This window comes from Oryza glaberrima, chromosome 4 (assembly GCF_000147395.1).
Source record: "Oryza glaberrima chromosome 4, OglaRS2, whole genome shotgun sequence".
NCBI classification, from domain to species: domain Eukaryota; kingdom Viridiplantae; phylum Streptophyta; class Magnoliopsida; order Poales; family Poaceae; genus Oryza; species Oryza glaberrima.
This window is the reverse complement of record NC_068329.1, coordinates 15,041,927-15,064,189: the sequence shown is the minus strand read 5'-3', so window position 1 is coordinate 15,064,189 and position 22,263 is coordinate 15,041,927. Positions and strand designations below refer to the sequence as shown.

At 43.8% G+C, this 22,263-nt stretch overlaps 1 protein-coding gene and 2 pseudogenes across 1 annotated transcript; all 3 read left to right on the top strand.

The window, feature by feature from the left end:
• Positions 1–5,489: 5,489 nt before the first annotated feature.
• On the top strand, positions 5,490–8,386 carry LOC127769765 (wall-associated receptor kinase 2-like; annotated as a pseudogene).
• A 3,549-nt stretch (positions 8,387–11,935) lies between these two features.
• On the top strand, positions 11,936–15,558 carry LOC127769762 (wall-associated receptor kinase 2-like). Its single transcript, XM_052295392.1, has 3 exons — positions 11,936–12,917; positions 13,911–14,075; positions 14,204–15,558. The coding sequence occupies exons 1-3, from the start codon at positions 12,032–12,034 to the stop codon at positions 15,379–15,381; spliced, it is 2,229 nt and encodes a 742-aa protein (XP_052151352.1). The 5' UTR covers positions 11,936–12,031; the 3' UTR covers positions 15,382–15,558.
• A 3,108-nt stretch (positions 15,559–18,666) lies between these two features.
• LOC127769763 (wall-associated receptor kinase 2-like) lies at positions 18,667–21,305 on the top strand (annotated as a pseudogene).
• The last annotated feature ends 958 nt before the right edge of the window (positions 21,306–22,263 follow it).

The following is a 22,263-nucleotide window of genomic DNA, read 5'->3' as shown; positions in this document are numbered from 1 at the left end:
TTAGTGTTAAATTATTCATGGGCATTACGAATGATTTGGCTAAAATCCAAATATACAATCACTATTCAACATACAAATAAATTGGTAACGCCACATTTTGGCATCAATACATGTAGCCAAGGCCCGGACAGCATGGGCCAGTGGTCCGGCTCTGCCAAACGAACGAGTGATTGCCCCAGTAAATTATTAGACAAACCAATGATTATATGGCAAATCTGTAAGGAATGTATGAGTGCTTACTGCCCAACTAAGTTATCTCTTGAAATGGTTTTTTCTCATCAATCACAATTCGACAGTGTTAATTTTTCTTGCATTATGTTTTAAGAAAAAGACTTTTCTTGCATTAATGATAGATGGCTCAAAGTTGTATGAACATGTGTGTTATCATTAGAATTAATTACCTAGCTATAAAAAATTTCTAGATCCGTCACTTATGTAGCGTTTGGTAAATGGGAAAAGGAAATAATTTTCAACCCATCTTTAAATCCTAACCATTTATTCTCTCTATTTCATTTAATCCTAACCATTCATTCATTTTCCAATCCCAATCCCACCCGCATTTTTCATTATCCAAACAGCGAACATACAGTGGTACAAGGACAGCACATAATGCCACGGGAGGTGAAGCACAACAGCAGAACACTCTAGCCATACCTGGGCATGACCTTGCTAAAGTCACCTACACCCTATACAACAGAAGGCTACAACACATCCTATGTTAATATAGAGTTACAACCCACTAAAATCTAAAACTTAACGGGTGAAATGTCACGTCATCATCTAACGATTATTATATTTAAACATCATGCTAGCGATTATGTATTATCTATAATTTTATAATTTATTAAATTTCAGACATTTAAAATGCTAGCTTATTAAATCATCATCTCACATAATTCACGTAATATTTCAATATAGTTCTCTATTATTTTTTATAATATTCTATATTGTTGTTTAGTTCATATTACTTAGTTAATATTATTTCTCTCCTCTGTTTAAGCCATATCACACAAATTGTTATTAGTTCTTAGATGATTAATTTACGGTACAAATTATCTTTCTCGTTTTTTTCACCTCAATTATTTTTAGTGGTTAGATGATTAATCTATGATCAAATTATCTCCCCATTTTCTTCTCACATAATTTAAATTTGATAAATTTAAATTAGTACAAGAAGAAAAGCGGCCGAGCTACGGAAACAAGCCAGCCATTTTTCCAGAAAGTGAATTCGTACCAAATCGAATTAAGAATATGCTGGTGGCTGCGAAACATTCTGAAAAATACGCGCGCATGCAGTGCTGCCAGACTTTTGAATGCTATTGCAGCGGATCTCCGTTTGATGTGTCAGTGGCTTAAATAATATTACGTAGAATGAATATAGTCACTCCAATTTGCCGTCCACATAAAAAGACTGTAAAGTATTGAGCCAAGCCCCAAGCATAAAGAAAACCAAAATTTGCCCAAATTTTTGTCCGTTTGGACACACCTTACAAAATTACGAAAACTATTAATGGCATCTCAACAGGAAATGCATCTAAAGACAATTGAGCCCCCTGATGTTTGCATTTGACACGACCTTGGCGTTGTTATGGCAAACCTGTTACCTGTCCACTGCGAGGGTGCACCACACCCTTCAGGCCTTCACCGGCAATTCCACAACAGCTTTCCAAGTTCCAGCAATGCCGCCGATCGAGGATAGACATGGCGAGAGGCTAGAGTGTATAGTCCCGCTGCCTAGGCTTGACACGAGGTAGATGACGATGGAGGTGAAGATCGTGCACTACTATAGAATAGATTTTCATGGACGCCGTCCCTTTTTTTCCTTGCGGTCCATAGGTGGAACCGTACAGGAACCGCACAGACAAATAGGGGGACCGGCACCGGGTCGTCGTGCTGCGGGCGTCTTAATCTGACCGCACGGGATGATCCTTATTATCCCGTGCGGTCAACTTAAGAGGACCACACGGAAAAATCAATTTTCGCGTGCGGGTTTTTTAAGTAGAATGCATAGAAAAATACTTCCGTCCTTTTCCTCCAACCCATTTCAAATTTTTTATATCCTCTCTCTTCCTTTTTTTCCTTTATATTCTCCCTCAACCACTCTCCTCTCTCTCTCTACCTTTACTCCTCCCAGCTTCCCCTCCCCTCCTCCGTCAACAGCGGGCGTCGGCGATGGCCCCTTCTGCGCACGCAGCAAGGCGGATGAGTCGTCAGCCGTTCGTCGTGCACGTCGGAGGCGAAGGCATCGTCAGCCGTTCATCGTGCATCGTCAAAGCAGAGGTGGCGAACGGGCAGCGGCGAGCGGGCAGAACCTTCTCCTGGTCGTCGTCCTTGTCATGCACGTCATCGCTCGGCTCCCTCGACGACGACACTGTCGTCCCGTGCGTCGTCAAGGCAGGGACGGCGAGTGGGCGGCGGTGAGCGGGCGACCCCCGTCTGGATCCGGTGGCGGCAGTCGTCCCCCACCCGGATCTGGTGGTGGTGGCAGCCGGCGTGACTGTGGCGGCGGCGGGTGGGCTCGACGGTGGCCGGGTGCGTGCGATCCAGCGGGTGGCGGCGATTTTCGCATTTTTTTTTGTTTTTTTGGGTTCCGTGCAGGCGGTATAATTTGACCGCACGGGATAATCGATTATCCCGTGCGGTTGGGCCACCCGCACACGAAAATATTCATTTTTCGAGACACCTAGGTCTAACGGGGGAAAACCTTCACACGGAAAAATCAATTTGACCACGCGGAAAAATAGTTTTTTAGTAGTGGCGAGCCCGATGGCTACTTGCTAGCGCTAGTAGAGCGAAAAGGATCACGAGTACTCTCTCTATTCTATAAAAAGCCAACCAAGTATCAGATGTGTGACACATCCTAGTGCTTCAAATCTGGATATACCTCTATCCAAATTCATTGTATTAGAATATGTCACATTTAGTTTTAGGTTTGTTTTTTTAGGAAGGAGTGAGTAAACACGTATGCATGAGCAGCGGGACTGACTGCCTAATTCCTGTTGTGTAATTCAAGATGAGAGTAGATCGAGAAAGGATTGCACAGAGTTTGTCCTTAACCACACGAATTGGTAATTACTATTTTAACCTTGCAGCAAATGATCATCAAGTTGATACGTACCTGGCCCGCGTTCGTTTTAAGTACCTTTTCATCGCTACCTTTTATCCTGTACGTTAGATTAAAAGTGATCAGAGATCCAGAATAGTGCCAACCACCGTAGAAAAAACAGTTAATGCTGAAGTATATATCTTGCAAGCCAACAACCGGCATTGCTGAACATGTTGCGGAGTTCCACACAGAGATTAGAGCGATTGTTAACCGAAAAATGTTATGCATACGATTGTGATGTAAGTTTCTCGTACGATTGCTGACGGCTGGTGAACGTTACTTATTGCATCGCTAGGAAACGGCCGGACAATGTGACTGGCTTCCGTTGAAAACGTTACGTCATACGAGCTTCGTACGTGAAATATCGTACGTACAGTAGCTCTCATTGTTAACCTATTAGAAAAAATATCCGTGCGTTGCAACGGGAAGAAAAGATGAGAAATTGAGGAGAATTTGAGAGATTTACATTATGTAATTAACTTAAATATACATTTCCTGAAATACTTGATTGATTTTTTTAAGTAGGTAGGCGTTTAAATTAATTTAAAAGTAAAGTAAGTGTGGAAATAAAATGATATGGCTGAATTTAATTTTTATGAAGTTCTCCATGATTAATTATACTCTCTGAAATTTTCTTAAAATTTTCAGATCTCAATTGCTATTTAAACAAAAATCTAAATAAAAACTCTCCATTCTCTCTGGGCCAACTTCATCCCGTTTCCTTCCTCAGCCCGCAGCCTAGCTGGCCCACTTTTCTCCCTTCTCCTCCCCTTTGCCTCAGCCCGCAAGTACGCATCCGGCCTAGCAAGGCACTACAAGTCTAATCAGCCTCCCCCGTTCTTTCTTTCACTGTCTTCTTTCACTATCATGTGGGCCAGTGCTACAAGGTCGTCTCCTACCTCCGTCCGTATTGCTTCATCTGCCCGACTAATCCTGAATTTGCCTTCTCCGTGAAATCCGACCACATCCATGGAGATAATCCAAAATTGATTGAGGGGTTTTGATCGTTATCTTCTCCTCTTTCCGTTTTCCCAAGAATCAAAGCAAAACCACATCGTATATGTGGAAAGGGAAACCCTAGCTTTGTAGCCTGAGTCTGTTTCTCTTCAAAACCGCCCCCGCACGCGCTGAGAGGGAAGAAATCGGACAATACAGACGAAAAAAGTGTGACTAGAGGAAAAATACGAATCTTTTAATTAGGTATAGATGTGGTTGACGGAAACAACATTTTAGCGTCACACGAGCAATCTTATTCTCTTAGGGTAGAGAGTAGAGACGGCAACTATCACAACTGCGAGAGCTGAAGCGCATGCATGCAAGATCACCTAAGCACAGTGGACTCCCAGTCAAAATAAATGATTTTGCACCGATAATATGTCGAAGGGAGAATCTAGTACTCCCTCCGTTTCTAAATATTTGACACCGTTGACTTTTTAGCATATGTTTGACTATTCGCCTTATTCAAAAACTGTTGTGAAATATGTAAAACTATATGTATACATATAAGTATATTTAACAATGAATTAAATTATAAGAAAATAATTTATAATTACTTAATTTTTTTTAATAAGACGAACGGTCAAACATATTTTAAAAAGTTAACATCATCAAATGTTTATATTTTAAAAAGTTAACATCATCAAATATTTAGAAACGGAGGGAGTATAATATAATATAATTGTGAAGTAGTAGTATTTAGTTAATTAGTTCGCTACGTACGTACTTGCATAAAAAGTTGGCATTACAAAAGCCACTATTTGTGTGGTAACCGGGCAAGCGACGTGGACATGGAATCTGATCTGATGGGCAGCCATGTGCGATGACATCGAAAGAAATATTCACTTCCAGCCTCATGGTCGTGGAGAGGTCTCACGTCGTAGTCACGATCGAAGATGAGATGCAACGGTGACTTTGACCGGTAAAGTCTTTGGATCATCGTCTTTGTTGGAAATGGTCAGTGTGCATTCAGGCATCGACGATCTGTGATCCATGTGTTAGCTTTTGCCAGTTAAAAGTGCATCTATATTACCTGTTCAAAATTTATATGGATAACTTAATTACAAGGAGTATGTGCTGGTGGATTTTTAGATAATTTTATCGTCGTTGTAAAATCTTAGCAGCTCTACCTAAAATTAGTTTTCTTCAAACACTCCTGCATAAACTAGTAGATAATTAACCAATTTGGAACATGTGCCAGAAAGCAAGCTAGCTAAGCTAGGGCAAGGAAAGTGGTCCAGACTAAAATTTACTCTAAAATTAACACTAAAGATACAGTAAGCGAAGACTTGTTCAAGTCGTTGGGTCTTTTTCTTATATTTAAAAGAAAGTTTGTCTAGTGTCCATGTTGGATTCATCTCAAATTCTCAACGCTGGCTCTGCTCATCTTCATATACAAGCACAAGTCCATAATCACCTATCAAGAAACAGAGGTTTAAGACACAAACAGATAGCTAGGACTAGCTAGTTCATCCATCCACCATGACTAGCCACAGAGGACTAACAACAACAACGCTGTGCCTCGCCATAGCGATTGCTGCAGAGCTCCTCGCTGAGAGAGCAGAGGGGCAATGCCAGAACACCAAGTGTGGCGACGTTGAGATCCCTTACCCATTCAGCACCAGCTTGGACAAGTGCGTCGCGTCCGCCTTCGAATTCGACTGCAACGACACCGGCAAAGGCGTCTACAAGCCCTTCTACGGAAATGTCGAGGTGCTCAGCGTCTCCCTCCAGCTTGGCCAGGTCCGGGTGATGAATCACATCTCCTCTTCCTGCTATAACATATCTTCTAAAGATATGGACTCCGACACGTGGGAGCTCAACATGACTGGCACGCCATTCATGCTCTCCGACTACAACAAGTTCACGATCCTCGGTTGCCGGACACTAGCCTACATCGCCGACCAGACTTTCGTGGGGAAGTACATGAGCGGTTGCGTTTCCGTCTGTCGGCGAGGTGATGTGTCAAAGGCGACAAATGGCACCTGTTCCGGGATAGGCTGCTGCCAGACGGCCATTCCAAAGGGCTTGGATTACTACCAGGTGTTTTTCGACATCAAAAACATGAACACATCGGGCATCTACAACCGTACCCCCTGTAGCTACGCAGTGCTAATGGACTCCTCAAACTTCACCTTCTCGACCACCTACTTGACTTCATCGGAATTTAACAACACCTATGGCGGCCGGGCGCCTATGGTGCTTGATTGGGCCATCCGGAGCGCCAACACCTGTGAGAAGGCACGGAAGAAGATGGACTCTTACGCGTGCAGAAGTACCAACAGCGAGTGCTTCAACTCAGCCAACGGACCTGGCTACATCTGCAACTGCTCAAAAGGGTACGAAGGCAATCCTTACCTCGGAGGACCCAATGGCTGTCGAGGTGAATTTTCCTATAATCCCATCAATACTGCATCTAGAATTCTAAAATTGTGACAGTTCATATGAAATAGCTTTAAGCGTGCAGCTTTCATGATTTTGTTTTCTTACTTCATCCGGCTGCATTTTTATGAAATAAGTTTTGTTGGTCCATTTATAAAATATAAATAAAATAAGGTTTCCCACCCTTTTCCCTGATTTCCAATACATAGTCTGTTTATGATTCTGACTTTTTCCCATTCCCATTTCATATTTGAAATTCTCCCACGTTTCCATTTTTCCAGATTACCAAATTCTTTTCCCCGCATTTTACAAATTCGTCATTTTTATTTTGTAGACATTGATGAATGTCAAGATCCCAATACTCATCATTATTGCTATGGAGAATGCCGTAATAATCCTGGCGGTTTTGATTGTAACTGTCCACCGGGCAGCAAAGGAAATGCTACCATTCCAGATGGATGCCGAAAAGACTTCAGCTTGCCGCTAAAAGCACGACTGGCAATTGGTAGGCACATGTTTTACTATATATCTCTTTTTTTTAAGATGTTTTACTGCTGCATATCTGGTCGACATCCATGTTAAAACTTTGCTTTTAAAACACATGCTCAAATATTCCCATTAATGTCAGATATTTGTTTATCCAGGAGCGGTTATCTGCGTATTAGTTGGCCTCTTTAGTTTCCTTGGATGGGAAGTGATACGCCACAAAAGGAGCATAAAAAAACAAGCACTGTTAAGACAGACTGACGAATTTTTTCTACAGCACGGTGGCTAGCTACTTCTGGAAATGATGAAAGTAGAGGGTAATGTTGGATTCACCCTCTATGAGAGAGGGGAGATTGAGACTGCCACAAGTAACTTCAACAAGGGACACATCATCGGTGAAGGTGGCCAGGGAACTGTTTATAGGGCGGCCTTGAACGGAGTTGATGTTGCAATAAAAAAGTGCAAGGAGATCGACGAGAGCAGGAAGATGGAATTTGTGCAGGAGTTGGTCATACTTTGCCGTGTCAGGCATCCCAACATTGTCAAGCTACTTGGATGTTGCCTACAGTTTGAGGCGCCCATGCTTGTGTACGAATTCGTGCAGAACAAAACACTACAAGAGTTACTAGATCTCCATAGGAGCAAGAGGTTCCATGTAACTCTCGGAACCCGCATGAGGATCGCTGCAGAATCTGCCGAGGCACTTGCGCATCTTCACTCGTTGCCGCACCCTATAATCCACGGCGATGTGAAGCCAGCCAATATCCTACTTGTTGAGGGATTGATCGCAAAGGTGTCTGACTTTGGCTGCTCGACAATCGATGAGAATACTCAAGCTGTACCCAAAGGAACACCAGGGTATATTGATCCTGACTACCTACTAGAGTACCAACTCACATCTAAGAATGATGTATATAGTTTCGGAGTTATTCTTCTTGAGCTTCTAACAAGTAAGAAGCCGCTGTCAAAAGATAGGAAGAGCCTCACCTTGATATTTCAGGAGGCAATGGCAGAGGGCACACTCTTTGAGCTCCTTGATAGTGACATGGTTGATGAAGCTAGTATGAGAGTGATGCATCAGGCAGCTGTTCTAGCAAGTCAATGCTTGGCTGTTCCCGGTATGACAAGGCCGACAATGGTGCTGGTGGCAGCGGAGATCCGGCGCCTAGCACTAGCTGATGAAGTGCAACAATGCCCACAACCGCCGCTTGTACTTGAGGATTATAGCCTTGAGAAGAAAGCTGTGTTGAGCATAGAATTTGCAAGATGATCTATAGATAGTTTGTTGTATTGATTCCCGTGCGTGGTTTGCAGGTGTGTGTTAGATTGAGTTTTCATCCTAGTGATGAAATGAATCTGTAAAATAGCATAGTAGCATTTAGGTGCGGTTTAGAATTAAAGATAAACATAGTTGTAATAAAATAACTAGTGATGATATTTATACAGTTCCAAAGTGAGCACAGCTTAATTGGTTTGGTTACACTACTACACAAATGTTTTCTAGGACAAGCATCCCAATAGGTTGCAGGCATACCATAAATGCCAATGCCCGTGTCTGCAAAAATCGACCCCCCATTTTCACATACGCTTCTTAAGAGGACCGCATGCAAAAATGAGCCTATTTTCACATGTGGTTCTCTTAAGTAATCCGCATGCGAAAATAGACCCACTCTTTTTCTTTTATTCTCCCCTCCTTACTCTCTCCCACTAAGTCCTCTTCCCACTCTCTTCTCCTCCACTCCTCTCTCGGCCCTACTAGCCTCCTCCTCTTCTCCCCCACTCCATCCCAACGGCGGTGGATGGCTCGTGCGATAGGCGCGAGCTCCAGCCACGGCGGTGGGGGAGGGCATAGGAGGTGAGCAACGGCGGCGGCGGCAATTCCCCACATGGAGAACAGTGGAGGAGGCACCCGTCGGCGGCCCTCCCGCCACGTGGATCTGGGGACGACAATCCTCCCCTGCGCGGATCCGGAGGCGGCCACCCTCCCCCGCGACGACGATGACCTCGATAGCGACGATGACGAGACGGCCTAGGTGGAGGCAGCGGTCTAGGGTTTCGAGTGGTGGTGGCGACTAGATGGTGGCAGATCTAGGGTTTCAGGGTAGCGTCTGGATTTTTTTTTGTTTTTTCACAGACGGGTGACTTAAGCGCCCGCATCCACATGGAAAAATGACGATGTTTGCATATACCAGGGTGCAGATGGGTCAGGGCCCGCACGCGAAAATTTGTTTAGGCCGTCTGGAAAAATTGTTTATGTACTAGCGTTATTTATGATGGGATATGCCTTTCCGTTTCTGTTCATTTTTGTGGCTAATTATTATTTTTAATGTCAGTCGATGTACTTATTGACATGGATATTTTTTTCTTAAAAAAAGTTATATAGTTGAAAGAGAATTATTTATCTCCATGTTCATCACTCATCACTCTTGTATATATCATGTTGAGCCAGACAAGTTGCCGCACCAGCCGTGGATGCAATCCGATCGAGGCTAGACAAGTTTCGACGAGCTAACATATGCTTCTGGGCTGTGTTTAGATCCAAAGTTTGGATCCAAACTTCAGTCCTTTTCTATCACATCAACCTATCATACACACACAATTTTTCAGTCACATCATCTCCAATTTCAATCAAAATTTAAACTTTGCGCTGAACTAAACACAGCTGTTGTTTAGGTGTGATTGGCTTTCTACCCTTTCTGCTTAAAATAACCAGAGGTAGGTAGCTTGATGGGGTGGCCTTCAAAGCTCGTTGTTCCACTTCCACCCACGTTGTGATTTGCTTTGCCGAGAAATAATTGATGGCTTCGAGAGGTGCCTGCCGCGTACTCTGTCTGCGTCTCGAGAAAAGCCTCTAGCGGGCGACGACTTGACTTGACGCGGGAATGACCGTCCACGCGCGCCGGGCCAGGTTGACGCGCAATAGTGCCCACCAACACTGTGACGCCGAAACCGCCAATTAGCAGTTGGTTGCGCGTCCGTCCTCCGCGTGGACAGGAAACTCGTCGCTGGTTAGCCCGTTCGACTCGCGACAAGATGGACTCAGCTCGGATCGACTCGTATCATTTTTTTGACGAACCGAGCTGACATTTTAACTTAATAGATATAACAAGCCAGCTCGAGGTAGCTCGCGAGCTACTAGCCTTAACGAGCTAGACTAACGCTACCTTAGCAGGTCACAGGTCTACAGTCACATAGCATGTAAGGCTATATTTTTGGAAGACCCAGCCTAATAGAGCATCAATCAGGTCAAAACCCTAGTCACCCCATCCGATCGTGCCTCTGTCTCCACTCTCTTTATCTCTCTGCCGCCCTAGCGTAGCGCCATATCTGTATCTTAGGTACAAAAGTTGTAATATGCAATGAAATAGAATTAATGCAGGGTGTGATTGACTGGATTTGTGTAAAGCACTCCTATTTTCAGCCGTGGTATGAAGCAATGTAGCGGAGCTTGAGCCGGTTTGGCTCTGCACGAATTTTATGTGATTTGCTGTTTTTTTCCCTTCTTTCTTAATGTACACTATTTGAGTTTTTTTTTTTCTGCAAGCTATTTTTCTCTTGTTCGGTCAGTATTTGATGCATCGGCTCACGAGCTAAATGATCAAGCTCGAGCTTTGCAACGAGTCGAGCCGAGCTGGGTATTTATCTCGTGAAATTGAAATGTCGTACATTGGAATATTTGAAAAGTTGTTCCAATTAAGTCGCTGAAATTTTGGCAACGGCGACTTGGTCAGGTCATTGGAGCATCTTGTTAGGAATGACCAGTGTGCCAAACAGAGCAATGTCCATGTACGCAATGGATGATCAATACATCAACGTTTCGTACCAAAATTTTTTGTCTTCAAGTTTCTTTAAAAACAAATAAATATATTTTAAGTTTGTAAAAGTATATTTAATTAATCATACATTAATGGCTCACTTCGTTTCTCATGCTACTGAAAAATCTCACACTTCGCAGATTCGAACACAGCCTAAATTCAACGAAAAGCATGTGCTGGAGGGAATTTTAGGTAATGGCATAATATCCCATTCGTTTCGCCTGAAGATTCACAGAGCCATAATCTTTTATTAGGTTTTCCGTGCCAAGCAAAATCTTAGATAATATAATGCAGCAGTTGATGAAATACAAAATCTCAGCTCACAAATATTTGTAATATACATGTAGTTTAATTATCAATTTCTAATTTTAGAATTGAATTAATAGTGTTAACTAAGGGCCCAAATAAAACACCATATTAATTAATTTGAATTTGTAAAACACTAAATTCTTGTGAGTCGCTGGTTGCTCGTATGGCATGTTTTATTTAACACAAACTCTTAATACGATCTACGTACGTATTCACGTTGATATGATTCATCTAATAAATGGTCGTATTTTCCTAGTAAATTTGAGGCTATTAGGAAGTGCCCAACTAGTATAAATAAATTATGTAGATGGATTTATATAGATAGATCATAGCTACATGATTTACATATGGAAAGCTTCTTGTACTGATTACTACTCCCTCCTTCAAAAATATATATAATTATATGTGTCTAGATAACTACTACATCCATTTCAGATTAGAAGTTGATTTGATTTTTTTTAGTCAAATTTCTTTAGCTTTCATCAAATATAGAGAAAAATATAGTAATATTTTAACATAAAACAAAGAAACTATTAAAATATATTCAATATTATATAAATGTTTCTATATTTTTCTATAAATATGGTAAATTTTTAAAAAGTCTGACATAAAAAAAATTAAAGCGGCTTATAATATGAAAGGAAGAAAATATATTTTAGGAACGAGGGAGCTAGTAACGTTTTTTTTTTTCATCTGCCAGAAATGCATGTAGTAGGGAAGATAGTAATGCGAAGACTTCGTTGAGTTGGTCAAGTCGTCGTCAACGTTGGATCATTTTCGTTTATTTTATTGTTCTGTGGCTAGTGGCCAAGTAATGATCCATTCATCCATCAATGCTGGTTCCCCTCTTCTTCATATGTACGAGCATTCGTCGAACTAAGGCTAGTGCACAAGTACACGATCAGAAAACACACCTACAAATTAAGTTCGCGCATCCATGGCTTCCTATAGCGAGCTAACAATATTACGGCTGGCCATAGCCTTTTCCGCGGCGGTGCTGCTCGCCGGCGTCGCAGAGGCGGAATGCCAGCACAGCTGCGGCGGCATAGACATCCCTTACCCTTTTGGCGTCCGATTAGGCGACGACTGTGCCTTGTCGCTTGGCTACGAGATCGACTGCAACAACAGCAGACCGTTCTTAGGAGATATGGAGGTCCTCAGCATCTCACTCCAGCTTGGTCAGATCAGGGTGATGACTCCCATATCTTCTTCATGTTACAACACCACCTCTAGGAAGATGGACTCCACTATGTGGAGGTTCAACCTGTCTGCCTCGTCGTTCATGCTGTCTGACTCCAACAAGTTCACCGTCGTCGGGTGCCGGTCATTGGCCTTCATCTCCGACCCGATGAGCAACTACACGAGCGGCTGTGCGTCCTCCTGCCCTGGTGCCACGGTGGTGAGTGCCACCAATGGTACCTGCTCCGGGATAGGCTGTTGCCAGACGACCATCCCCAGGGGGCTGGAATACTACGAGGTGTCGTTTGAGGAGAGCTTGAACACGTCGGAGATCTACAACCACACTCCGTGCAGCTATGCCGTTCTCATGGACTACTCCAACTTTACTTTCTCGACTAGCTACCTGGTTTCTCCGCTAGAGTTCAACACCACCTATGGCGGCCAAGCGCCGGTGATGTTTGACTGGGCTATCTGGGATGCCCAAGACTGCGTGGAAGCGCAGAAAAATCTCACGTCGTACGCATGCAAAAGTGACCATAGCGTCTGTCTTAATTACTCCAGTGGAACGGAATTAGCATACATGTGCAACTGCTCCAAAGGATACCAAGGCAATCCCTACCTTCAAGGCTCCAAAGGCTGTCAAGGTAAAATATGCCAATGAATATATTCTCGACAAAGCTAGCTAGAAGTTTTAAACAATTACTATATTTCATTTGGTATTTCTTAACAATAAGTATAATATTGCGTTAGCATGTACTATTGCAGTAGAGTATATAAACAGCTCTCTTACGTTTTTTTTCTCTATTCCAGCTTCAAATAATGACGTATCTGCACAATTAATGAACTCGCTTCCAACATACACCCTCCTTCTAAAATAAAACTAATTCCTTGTGCTACGTACGTATCTAGATTCTAGACATTACAGAGACGTACACTGCTTATTTACCCTTCTGCAGTTCTTCTCGGATCCAATGTGTTTTTGTATGTACTTTAGTCTTTAGCCTCTCAACTGTGTGTGCGCGCCCTGCTGCTTCTAGTTGTTCTTTTTTTAAGTACCAGGGGCTGTTAATACCATACAAAATTAATTAAAATGAACACCCTGACAGACTGATAGTCAAGTTGTCGTGGGATGCATAGTTGCCAAGTATAATTTCCTATAGTTAGCACGTCTTTTAGGACCCCTTTGAATCACAGGAATAAAAAAACATAGAACTAGGAAAAACATAGGATTCTGACAGGAATACAAGTGTAAAACAGAGGATTGCAAAACAGGAAAAACATAGGAATAACTATTTGATTGGGCCGCAAGAAAAACACAGGAATTTGAGGAGAGATAAAGACTCAAAGGATTCTTTCCATGAGGTTCTACCTCATGTTAAATTTCCTCCAAAACTTGCATGGAAAAAGACAATCCATAGGAATTTCATAGGATTCTATAGGATCCATTCCTTTGATTCAAAGGGCTATATAGGAAAAAAAATCCTATAGGAATGAAATCCTATAAAATTCCTATGAATTTCCTTTGAATCAAAGAGGCCCTTAGATACCAACTTTTTTTCCTTGGCTTTTGTCATTTAATTTGTATATATATCATCATGTTATATGTTTTTCAATAAAAGATTTATATTTGATTGCAGATATTAATGAATGTTTACATCCTGAGAGTTACTCCTGCTACGGAGAATGCCACAATAAAGAAGGAGGATTTGATTGTTTCTGTCATGCTGGTACCCGAGGAAATGCCTCTATTCCAGGAGGGTGCCAAAAAAACTTCTTAACGCCAAAGGCACGACTTGCAATTGGTACGTACTTATTCCAGCACCGTGTTGCTTCATCTTACGATGTGCTTGATCAGGCCCTAGACACACAGAGATGTTAGAATAGTATTTTAATAAACCTTTTCACTAACGAGAGAACATTATCTCTGAAGGTGCTGTTGCCTGCATATTATCTATCCTCTTTGGTTTTCTTGGATGGGAGGTTATCCGGCACAAAAGGAGCATTAAAAGACAAGCTTTATTAAGACAGAATGATGAGTTTTTCCAACAGCACGGAGGACAACTACTGCTAGAAATGATGAAAGTAGAGGGCAATGCTGGGTTCACCCTCTACGATAGACAAGAGATTGAGACTGCCACAAATAACTTCAACAAAGCGCACATCGTTGGGGAAGGAGGGCAAGGAACTGTTTACAGGGCAATGTTAGGTGGAACTGCCGTTGCAATTAAAATGTGCAAGGAGATTGACGAGAGCAGGAAGATGGAATTTGTGCAGGAACTGGTCATACTTTGCCGTGTCAACCATCCCAACATCGTCAAGTTGCTCGGTTGTTGCCTCCAGTTTGAGGCACCCATGCTTGTGTACGAGTTTGTGCAGAACAAAACACTGCAAGAGTTGTTGGATCTCCAAAGGAGCAGGAGGTTCCATGTCACACTAGGAACCCGCCTAAGGATTGCTGCGGAATCTGCCGAGGCACTTGCGCATCTGCACTCACTGCCGCACCCTATACTCCATGGTGACGTGAAGCCGGCCAACATCCTACTCGCTGAGGGATTAGTCGCAAAGGTGTCTGACTTTGGCTGCTCAACAATTGATGAGAGTACTCAGACTGTGCCCAAAGGCACGCCAGGGTATATTGACCCAGACTACATACTCGAGTATCAGCTGATAGCCAAGAATGACGTATATAGCTTTGGCGTTATTCTTCTTGAGCTACTAACTGGTAAGAAGCCACTGTCAAAAGAAAGGAAGAGCTTGACCTCGATGTTTCAGGAGGCTATGGTAAATGGCACATTCCGTGAGCTCCTTGACAGTGACATAGTCGATGAAGCTAGCATGAGAGTAATTCATCGAGTTGCAGTGCTGGCAAGTCGGTGCTTGGTTGTTCCAGGTACAACGAGACCGGCAATGGCTCTTGTGGCGGAGGAGCTCCGACGGCTTGCACTAGCAGATGAAGTGCAGCGATACCCGCAACCGCCACTGGTGCTTGAGGGGTTGAGCTTTGTGGATACAGGAAGCACAATTTCCATTTGGTACGATGAGAGCAAGACCAGCGGGGTTTATAGCCTTGAGAATAAGGCCGTGTTAAGCACAGAATTCGCTAGATAATCAGAATTTGCCATCTTGATTGTATTCCTTGTGCCATTTGTAGGTTTTTGTATATTGATTGTTGTTGTGGTGAGGAATAAGAATATAAGAACATGTAGACACAATATAGCATTTAGTGTACTGTAGAACTAATGATCAATTGGCAGAAATGTAATGAAACAACTAGTAGTTGCAATTGCCGCACCAACTCTTTGACTCCTCAGCTCCTCTTACCTCGCTTTCACCCGAGCATGCCGCCGAAGTTTTGTGCGGGCACAAGGATGGCGGCGACAGGGTTCTTCTTTCTCCCAACGCCGACCGTCGGTTGAATCTGGAGTTCCAATGAGGTGCCTCAATGTGGTGGTGACGTCGACAATAGTATGGTTGTGAGGACCCATAAGTTATACACACTTACATCTAGATCCACGCATATTCTCAAACCAATTTCATCGAATAAGTCATTTACAAAACCAATTATTCATCACAAGATATTAATGACGACAACGATTAAAAAGAGTCCCGCACGGCAAGTTCTGGTGTGTGAAGGTGACACACTGACAGTGCATAGCAGACCAAAGCGATGTTGCAGCAGATCGCACCAAAGCAGGAATACTCCTCTGTCCCAAAATAATCCAATTCTAGGGATGTATCTAGACAACGCGTATGTCCAGATACATTTTTAGGATTGATCTTTGTTTGGGATGGAGAGAGTAGTAGCTGCAGATCGAGACTGCATTCTGCGCTGCAGCGAGCGTACGTGATCTCCTGATAGGCTGGTGAAACTTAATCAACCACGACCTGGTCAGTGCGATAGCTTGGGAGGTTGGTCGAAGCAGTGGATTAAAATGTGGGCTGCATCCGCAGTTGTTGAAAGGCTTGCGGTCATATTTCTCTTGTATGTCACTCTCAACAGGAAATGCATCTAAGACAATTGAGCCCCCTGATGTTTGCATTTGACACGACCTTGGCGTTGCAGGGCAAACCTGTTACCTGTCCACTGCCACGGTGCACCACACCCTTCACCGGTAATTCCACAACAGCAAGCGCTATCCAAGTTCCAGCAATGCCGCCGAGGTCAGACATGGCGAGGGGCTAGAGTGTATAGCACAGTACTAGAAAAAACATTTTTCCCGATATGGGGTCTTTTTTTTATAGGCGGATATGACCCTTGGAGCCAAATGACCAACTACAAAAATATAAATCGGGGTGAAGTTTCCTCTTGCGAAAATGATTTTCGCAGGTGGACCACTTAAGCGGCGCCTGCGAAAATCTATTTTCGTAGGCGAATCTTATATGGTCCACCTGTAAAAATCGTATCTACCCAAAAAAAAATATATATCTTAAGTCTTATCTTCTCCGCCTCCCACCCCTCTCTACCACTCATTTCCCTCTCAACTGTTTATCTCTCTCCCTCAACACTTCTCCTCTCTACACTGGCCCATTCCCCTCCCCTCCCCTCCCCTCCCTCCCCGCCGGAGGGGGAGCGACGGCGGCTCCCGGCACGGTGGCGGCGGCGCGGACGGCGACTGCGGCGGCACGGACGTGGAGGTGGCGGCACGGACGGCGACCACGGCGGCGCGGCTCCCCTCCCCTCCCCTCCCCTCCCAGATCTGGCTGGAGGGAGACCGGGGGAGGGCGGCGGCAGCGAGGCACGGTGCTGGCGGGTTGTGTTTTTTTTTCTTCTAGAGGATTTTCGCAATCGTCCTTTCTTCTAACTAGAAAAACTACTTTTGGCCATCTACGAAAATGTTTTTTCTAAGTAGTAATGGCGGCAACTACCACAACCGCGAGAGCCTAGGACGTTGCCAGCTGGCTCGCCGCCCGTGAGCTAGGCCTGCTCCGGGAGTCCGGGGCCTAGTTCCTCGATTACACATGAGCTGAAGCGCATGAAAGATCATCTAAGCACAGTGGACTCCCAGTCAAAATAAATGATTGTGAAGTAGTACTCCCTCCTTTTGTAAATGTTTAACGCTGTTGACTTTTTTAAATATATTTAACCGTTAATTTTATTAAAAGACTTTTGTGAAATATGTAAAACTATATGTATACATTAAAGTATATTTAACAATGAATCAAATGATAGAAAAAGAATTAATAATTACTTAATTTTTTTTAATAAGACTAACGGTCAAACATGTTTAAAAAAGTCAACAGCGTCAAACATTTTAGGATGGTGGGAGTAGTATTTAATTCGCTACATATACGTACTTAATTACGTAAAAAGTTTGGCACTACAAAAGTCACTATTTGTGTGGTAACCGAGCAAGCGACGTGGACATGGAATCTAATCTGATGGACAGCCATGTGCGATGACATCAAAGAAATATTCACTTCCAGCCTCGTGGAGACACAAATTTTCACAATTTAACTCTTTACGAAAACTATTTTCACAAATGAACCGTCGCCAAAACTTATTTCAAAAATAATCTTTTTTTCAGCGCCAAATCATATGGCGCTGAATCTGGACACCTAAGCGCCAAATAGCGTGACGCTGAATATACGTTGGCACGCTGACTTAGTCTCCCATCCGTGGTGGTACGGTATTCGGCGCCAGTTCACGTGGCGCTGAGGTGTCTAAATTCAGGGTCAGGTGATTTGGCACTGAAAAAAGGGTCATTTTTGAAATAAATTTTGGCGACGGTTTATTTGTAAAAATAGTTTTTGCAAGAGTCAAATTGTGAAAATTTCAGTCGTGGAGAGGTCTCAGGGCATAGTCACAATTTGACCGGCAAAGTCTTTGGATCATCATCTTTGTTGGAAATGGTCAGTGTGCCGAAGAGCTAGTGTATTCAGGCATCGATGATTATTGTGTTATCGATGTGTTAGCTTTTGCCAGTTAAAAGTGCATCTATATTACCTGTTGTAAATTTATATGGATAACTTAATTACAAGGAGTATGTGCTGGTGGATTTTTAGATAATTTTATCGTCGTTGTAAAATCTTAGCAGCTCTACCTAAAATTAGTTTTCTTCAAACACTCCTGCATAAACTAGTAGATAATTAACCAATTTGGAACATGTGCCAGAAAGCAAGCTAGCTAAGCTAGGGCAAGGAAAGTGGTCCAGACTAAAATTTACTCTAAAATTAACACTAAAGATACAGTAAGCGAAGACTTGTTCAAGTCGTTGGGTCTTTTTCTTATATTTAAAAGAAAGTTTGTCTAGTGTCCATGTTGGATTCATCTCAAATTCTCAACGCTGGCTCTGCTCATCTTCATATACAAGCACAAGTCCATAATCACCTATCAAGAATCAGAGGTTTAAGACACAAACAGATAGCTAGGACTAGCTAGTTCATCCATCCACCATGACTAGGCACAGAGGACTAACAACAACAACGCTGTGCCTCGCCGTAGCGATTGCTGCAGAGCTCCTCGCTGGGAGAGCAGAGGGGCAATGCCGGAACACCAAGTGTGGCGACGTTGAGATCCCTTACCCATTCAGCACCAGCTTGGACAAGTGCGCCGCGTCCGCCTTCGAATTCGACTGCAACGACACCGGCAACGGCGTCTACAAGCCCTTCTACGGAAATGTGGAGGTGCTCAGCGTCTAGCTTGGCCAGGTCCGGGTGATGAATCACATCTCCTCGTCCTGCTACAACTTTTCTTCTAAAGAGATGGACTCCGACACGTGGCAGCTCAACATGACTGGCACGCCGTTCATGCTCTCCGACTCCAACAAGTTCACGGTCGTCGGCTGCCGGACACAAGCCTACATCGCCGACCATGATTACGTGGGGAAGTACATGAGCGGGTGCGTGTCCGTGTGCCGGCGAGGTGATGTGTGGAAGGCGACAAACGGCACCTGCTCCGGGATAGGCTGCTGCCAGACGGCCATCCCAAAGGGCCTAGATTACTACCAGGCGTTCTTCGATGACAGCAGCATGAACACGTCGGGGATCTACAACCGCACACCCTGCAGCTACGCAGTGCTAATGGACTCCTCCAACTTCACCTTCTCGACCACCTACTTGACTACATCGGAATTTAACAACACCTATGATGGTCGGGCGCCTATGGTGCTTGATTGGGCCATTCGGAGCGCCAACAGTTGTGAGGAGGCGCGGAAGAAGATGGACTCTTACGCGTGCAAAAATACCAACAGCGAGTGCTTCAACTCAACCAACGGACCAGGCTACATCTGCAACTGCTCCAAAGGGTACGAAGGCAATCCTTACCTCGGAGGACCCAACGGCTGTCAAGGTGAATTTTCCTATAATCCCATCAATACTACATCTAGAATTCTAAAATTGTGACAGTTCATATGAAATAGCTTTAAGCGTGCAGCTTTCATGATTTTGTTTTCTTACTTCATCCGGCTACATTTTTAAGAAATAAGTTTAGTTAGTCCATTTATAAAATTTCCATTACATAGTCTGTTTATGATTCTGACTTTTTCCCATTCCCATTTCATATTTGAAATTCTCCCACGTTTCCATTTTTCCAGATTACCAAATTCTTTTCCCCACATCTTACAAATTCGTCATTTTTATTTTGTAGATATTGATGAATGTCAAGATTCCAAGACTCATCATTGCTATGGAGAATGCCGTAATAAACCTGGCGATTTTGATTGTAACTGTCCAGCGGGCAGCAAAGGAAATGCTAACATTCCAGATGGATGCCGAAAAGACTTCAGCTTGCCGCTAAAAGCACGACTGGCAATTGGTAGGCACATGTTTTACAATCTCTTTTTTTTAAGACTATGTTTTACTGCTGCATATCTGGTCGACATCCATGTTAAAACCTACACATGCTCAAATATTTCCACTAATGTCAGATATTTGTTTATCCAGGAGCGGTTATCTGCGTATTAGTTGGCCTCTTTAGTTTCCTTGGATGGGAAGTGATACGCCACAAAAGGAGCATAAAAAAACAAGCACTATTAAGACAGACTCATGAATTTTTTCTATAGCACGGTGGCCAGCTACTTCTGGAAATGATGAAAGTAGAGGGTAATGTTGGATTCACCCTCTATGAAAGAGGGGAGATTGAGACTGCCACAAGTAACTTCAACAAGGAACTCATCATCGGTGAAGGTGGCCAGGGAACTGTTTATAGGGCGGCCTTGAACGGAGTTAATGTTGCAATAAAAAAGTGCAAGGAGATCGACGAGAGCAGAAAGATGGAATTTGTGCAGGAGTTAGTCATACTTTGCCGTGTCAGGCATCCCAACATTGTCAAGCTACTTGGATGTTGCCTCCAGTTTGAGGCGCCCATGCTTCTGTACGAGTTCGTGCAGAACAAAACACTACAAGAGTTACTAGATCTCCATAGGAGCAAGAGGTTCCATGTAACTCTTGGAACCCGCATGAGGATCGCTGCAGAATTTGCCGAGGCACTTGCGCATCTTCACTCGTTGCCACACCCTATAATCCACGGCGATGTGAAGCCATCCAATATCCTACTTGCTGAGGGATTGATCGCAAAGGTGTCTGACTTTGGCTGTTCGACAATCGATGAGAATACTCAAGCTGTACCCAAAGGAACACCAGGGTATATTGATCCTGACTACCTACTAGAGTACCAACTCACATCTAAGAATGATGTATATAGTTTCGGAGTTATTCTTCTTGAGCTTCTAACTAGTAAGAAGCCACTGTCAAAAGATAGGAAGAGCCTCACCTTGATGTTTCAGGAGGCAATGGCAGAGGGCACACTCTTTGAGCTCCTTGATAGTGACATGGTTGATGAAGCTAGTATGAGAGTGATGCATCAGGCAGCTATTCTAGCAAGTCAATGCTTGGTTGTTCCAGGTATGACAAGGCTGACAATGGTGCTGGTGGCAGCGGAGCTCCGGCGCCTAGCACTAGCTAATGAAGTGCAACAATGCCCACAACCGCCGCTTGTACTTGAGGATTTGAGCTTTGTGGAGATGGGAAGCACAACCAGTGAAGTTTATAGCCTTGAGAAGAAAGCTGTGTTGAGCATAGAATTTGCAAGATGATCTATAGATAGTTTGTTGTATTGATTCCCGCGCGTGGTTTGTAGGTGTGTGTTAGATTGAGTTTTCTTCCTAGTGATGAACTAAATCTGTAAAATAGCATAGTAGCATTTAGGTGCGCTTTAGAATTAAAGATAAACATAGTTGTAATAAAATAACTAGTGATGGTATTTATACAGTTCCAAAGTGAGCACAACTTAATTGGTTTGGTTACACTACTACACAAATGTTTTCTAGGACGAGCATCCCAACAGGTTGCAGGCATACCATAAATGCCCGCATCTGCAAAAATCAACCCCCCATTTTCGCATATACTTCTTAAGAGGAACGCATGCAAAAATAAGCCTATTTTCACATGTGGTTCTCTTAAGTAATCCGCATGCGAAAATAGACCCACTCGTTTTCTTTTATTCTCCCCTCCATGCTCTCTCCTACTAAGTCCTCCTCTTCCCACTCTCTTCTCCTCCACTCCTCTCTCGGCCCTCCTGGCCTCCTCCTTTTCTCCCCCACTCCATCCCAACGGCGGTGGATGGCTCGTGCGACAGGCGCGAGCTCTAGCAACGGCGGTGGGGGAGGGCATAGGAGGTGTGCAACGGAGGCGGCGGCAGTTCCCCACGTGGAGAACAATGGAGGAGGCACCCGTCGGCGGCCCTCCCGCCACGTGGATCTGGGGACGGCAGTCCCCCCCTGCGTGGATCCGGAGGCGGCTGCCCTCCCCCGCGACGACGATGACCTCGATAGCGACAATGATGAGACGGCCTAGGTGGAGGCAGCGGTCTAGGGTTTCGAGTGGCGGTGGTGACTAGATGGTGGAAAATCTAGGGTTTCAGGATAGGGTTTGGTTTTTTTTTTTTGTTTTTTCACACACGAGTGACTTAAGCGCCCGCACCCACACGGAAAAATGACGATTTTTGCACATACCTGGGTGCAGATGGGTCAGGGCCCGCACGCGAAAATTTGT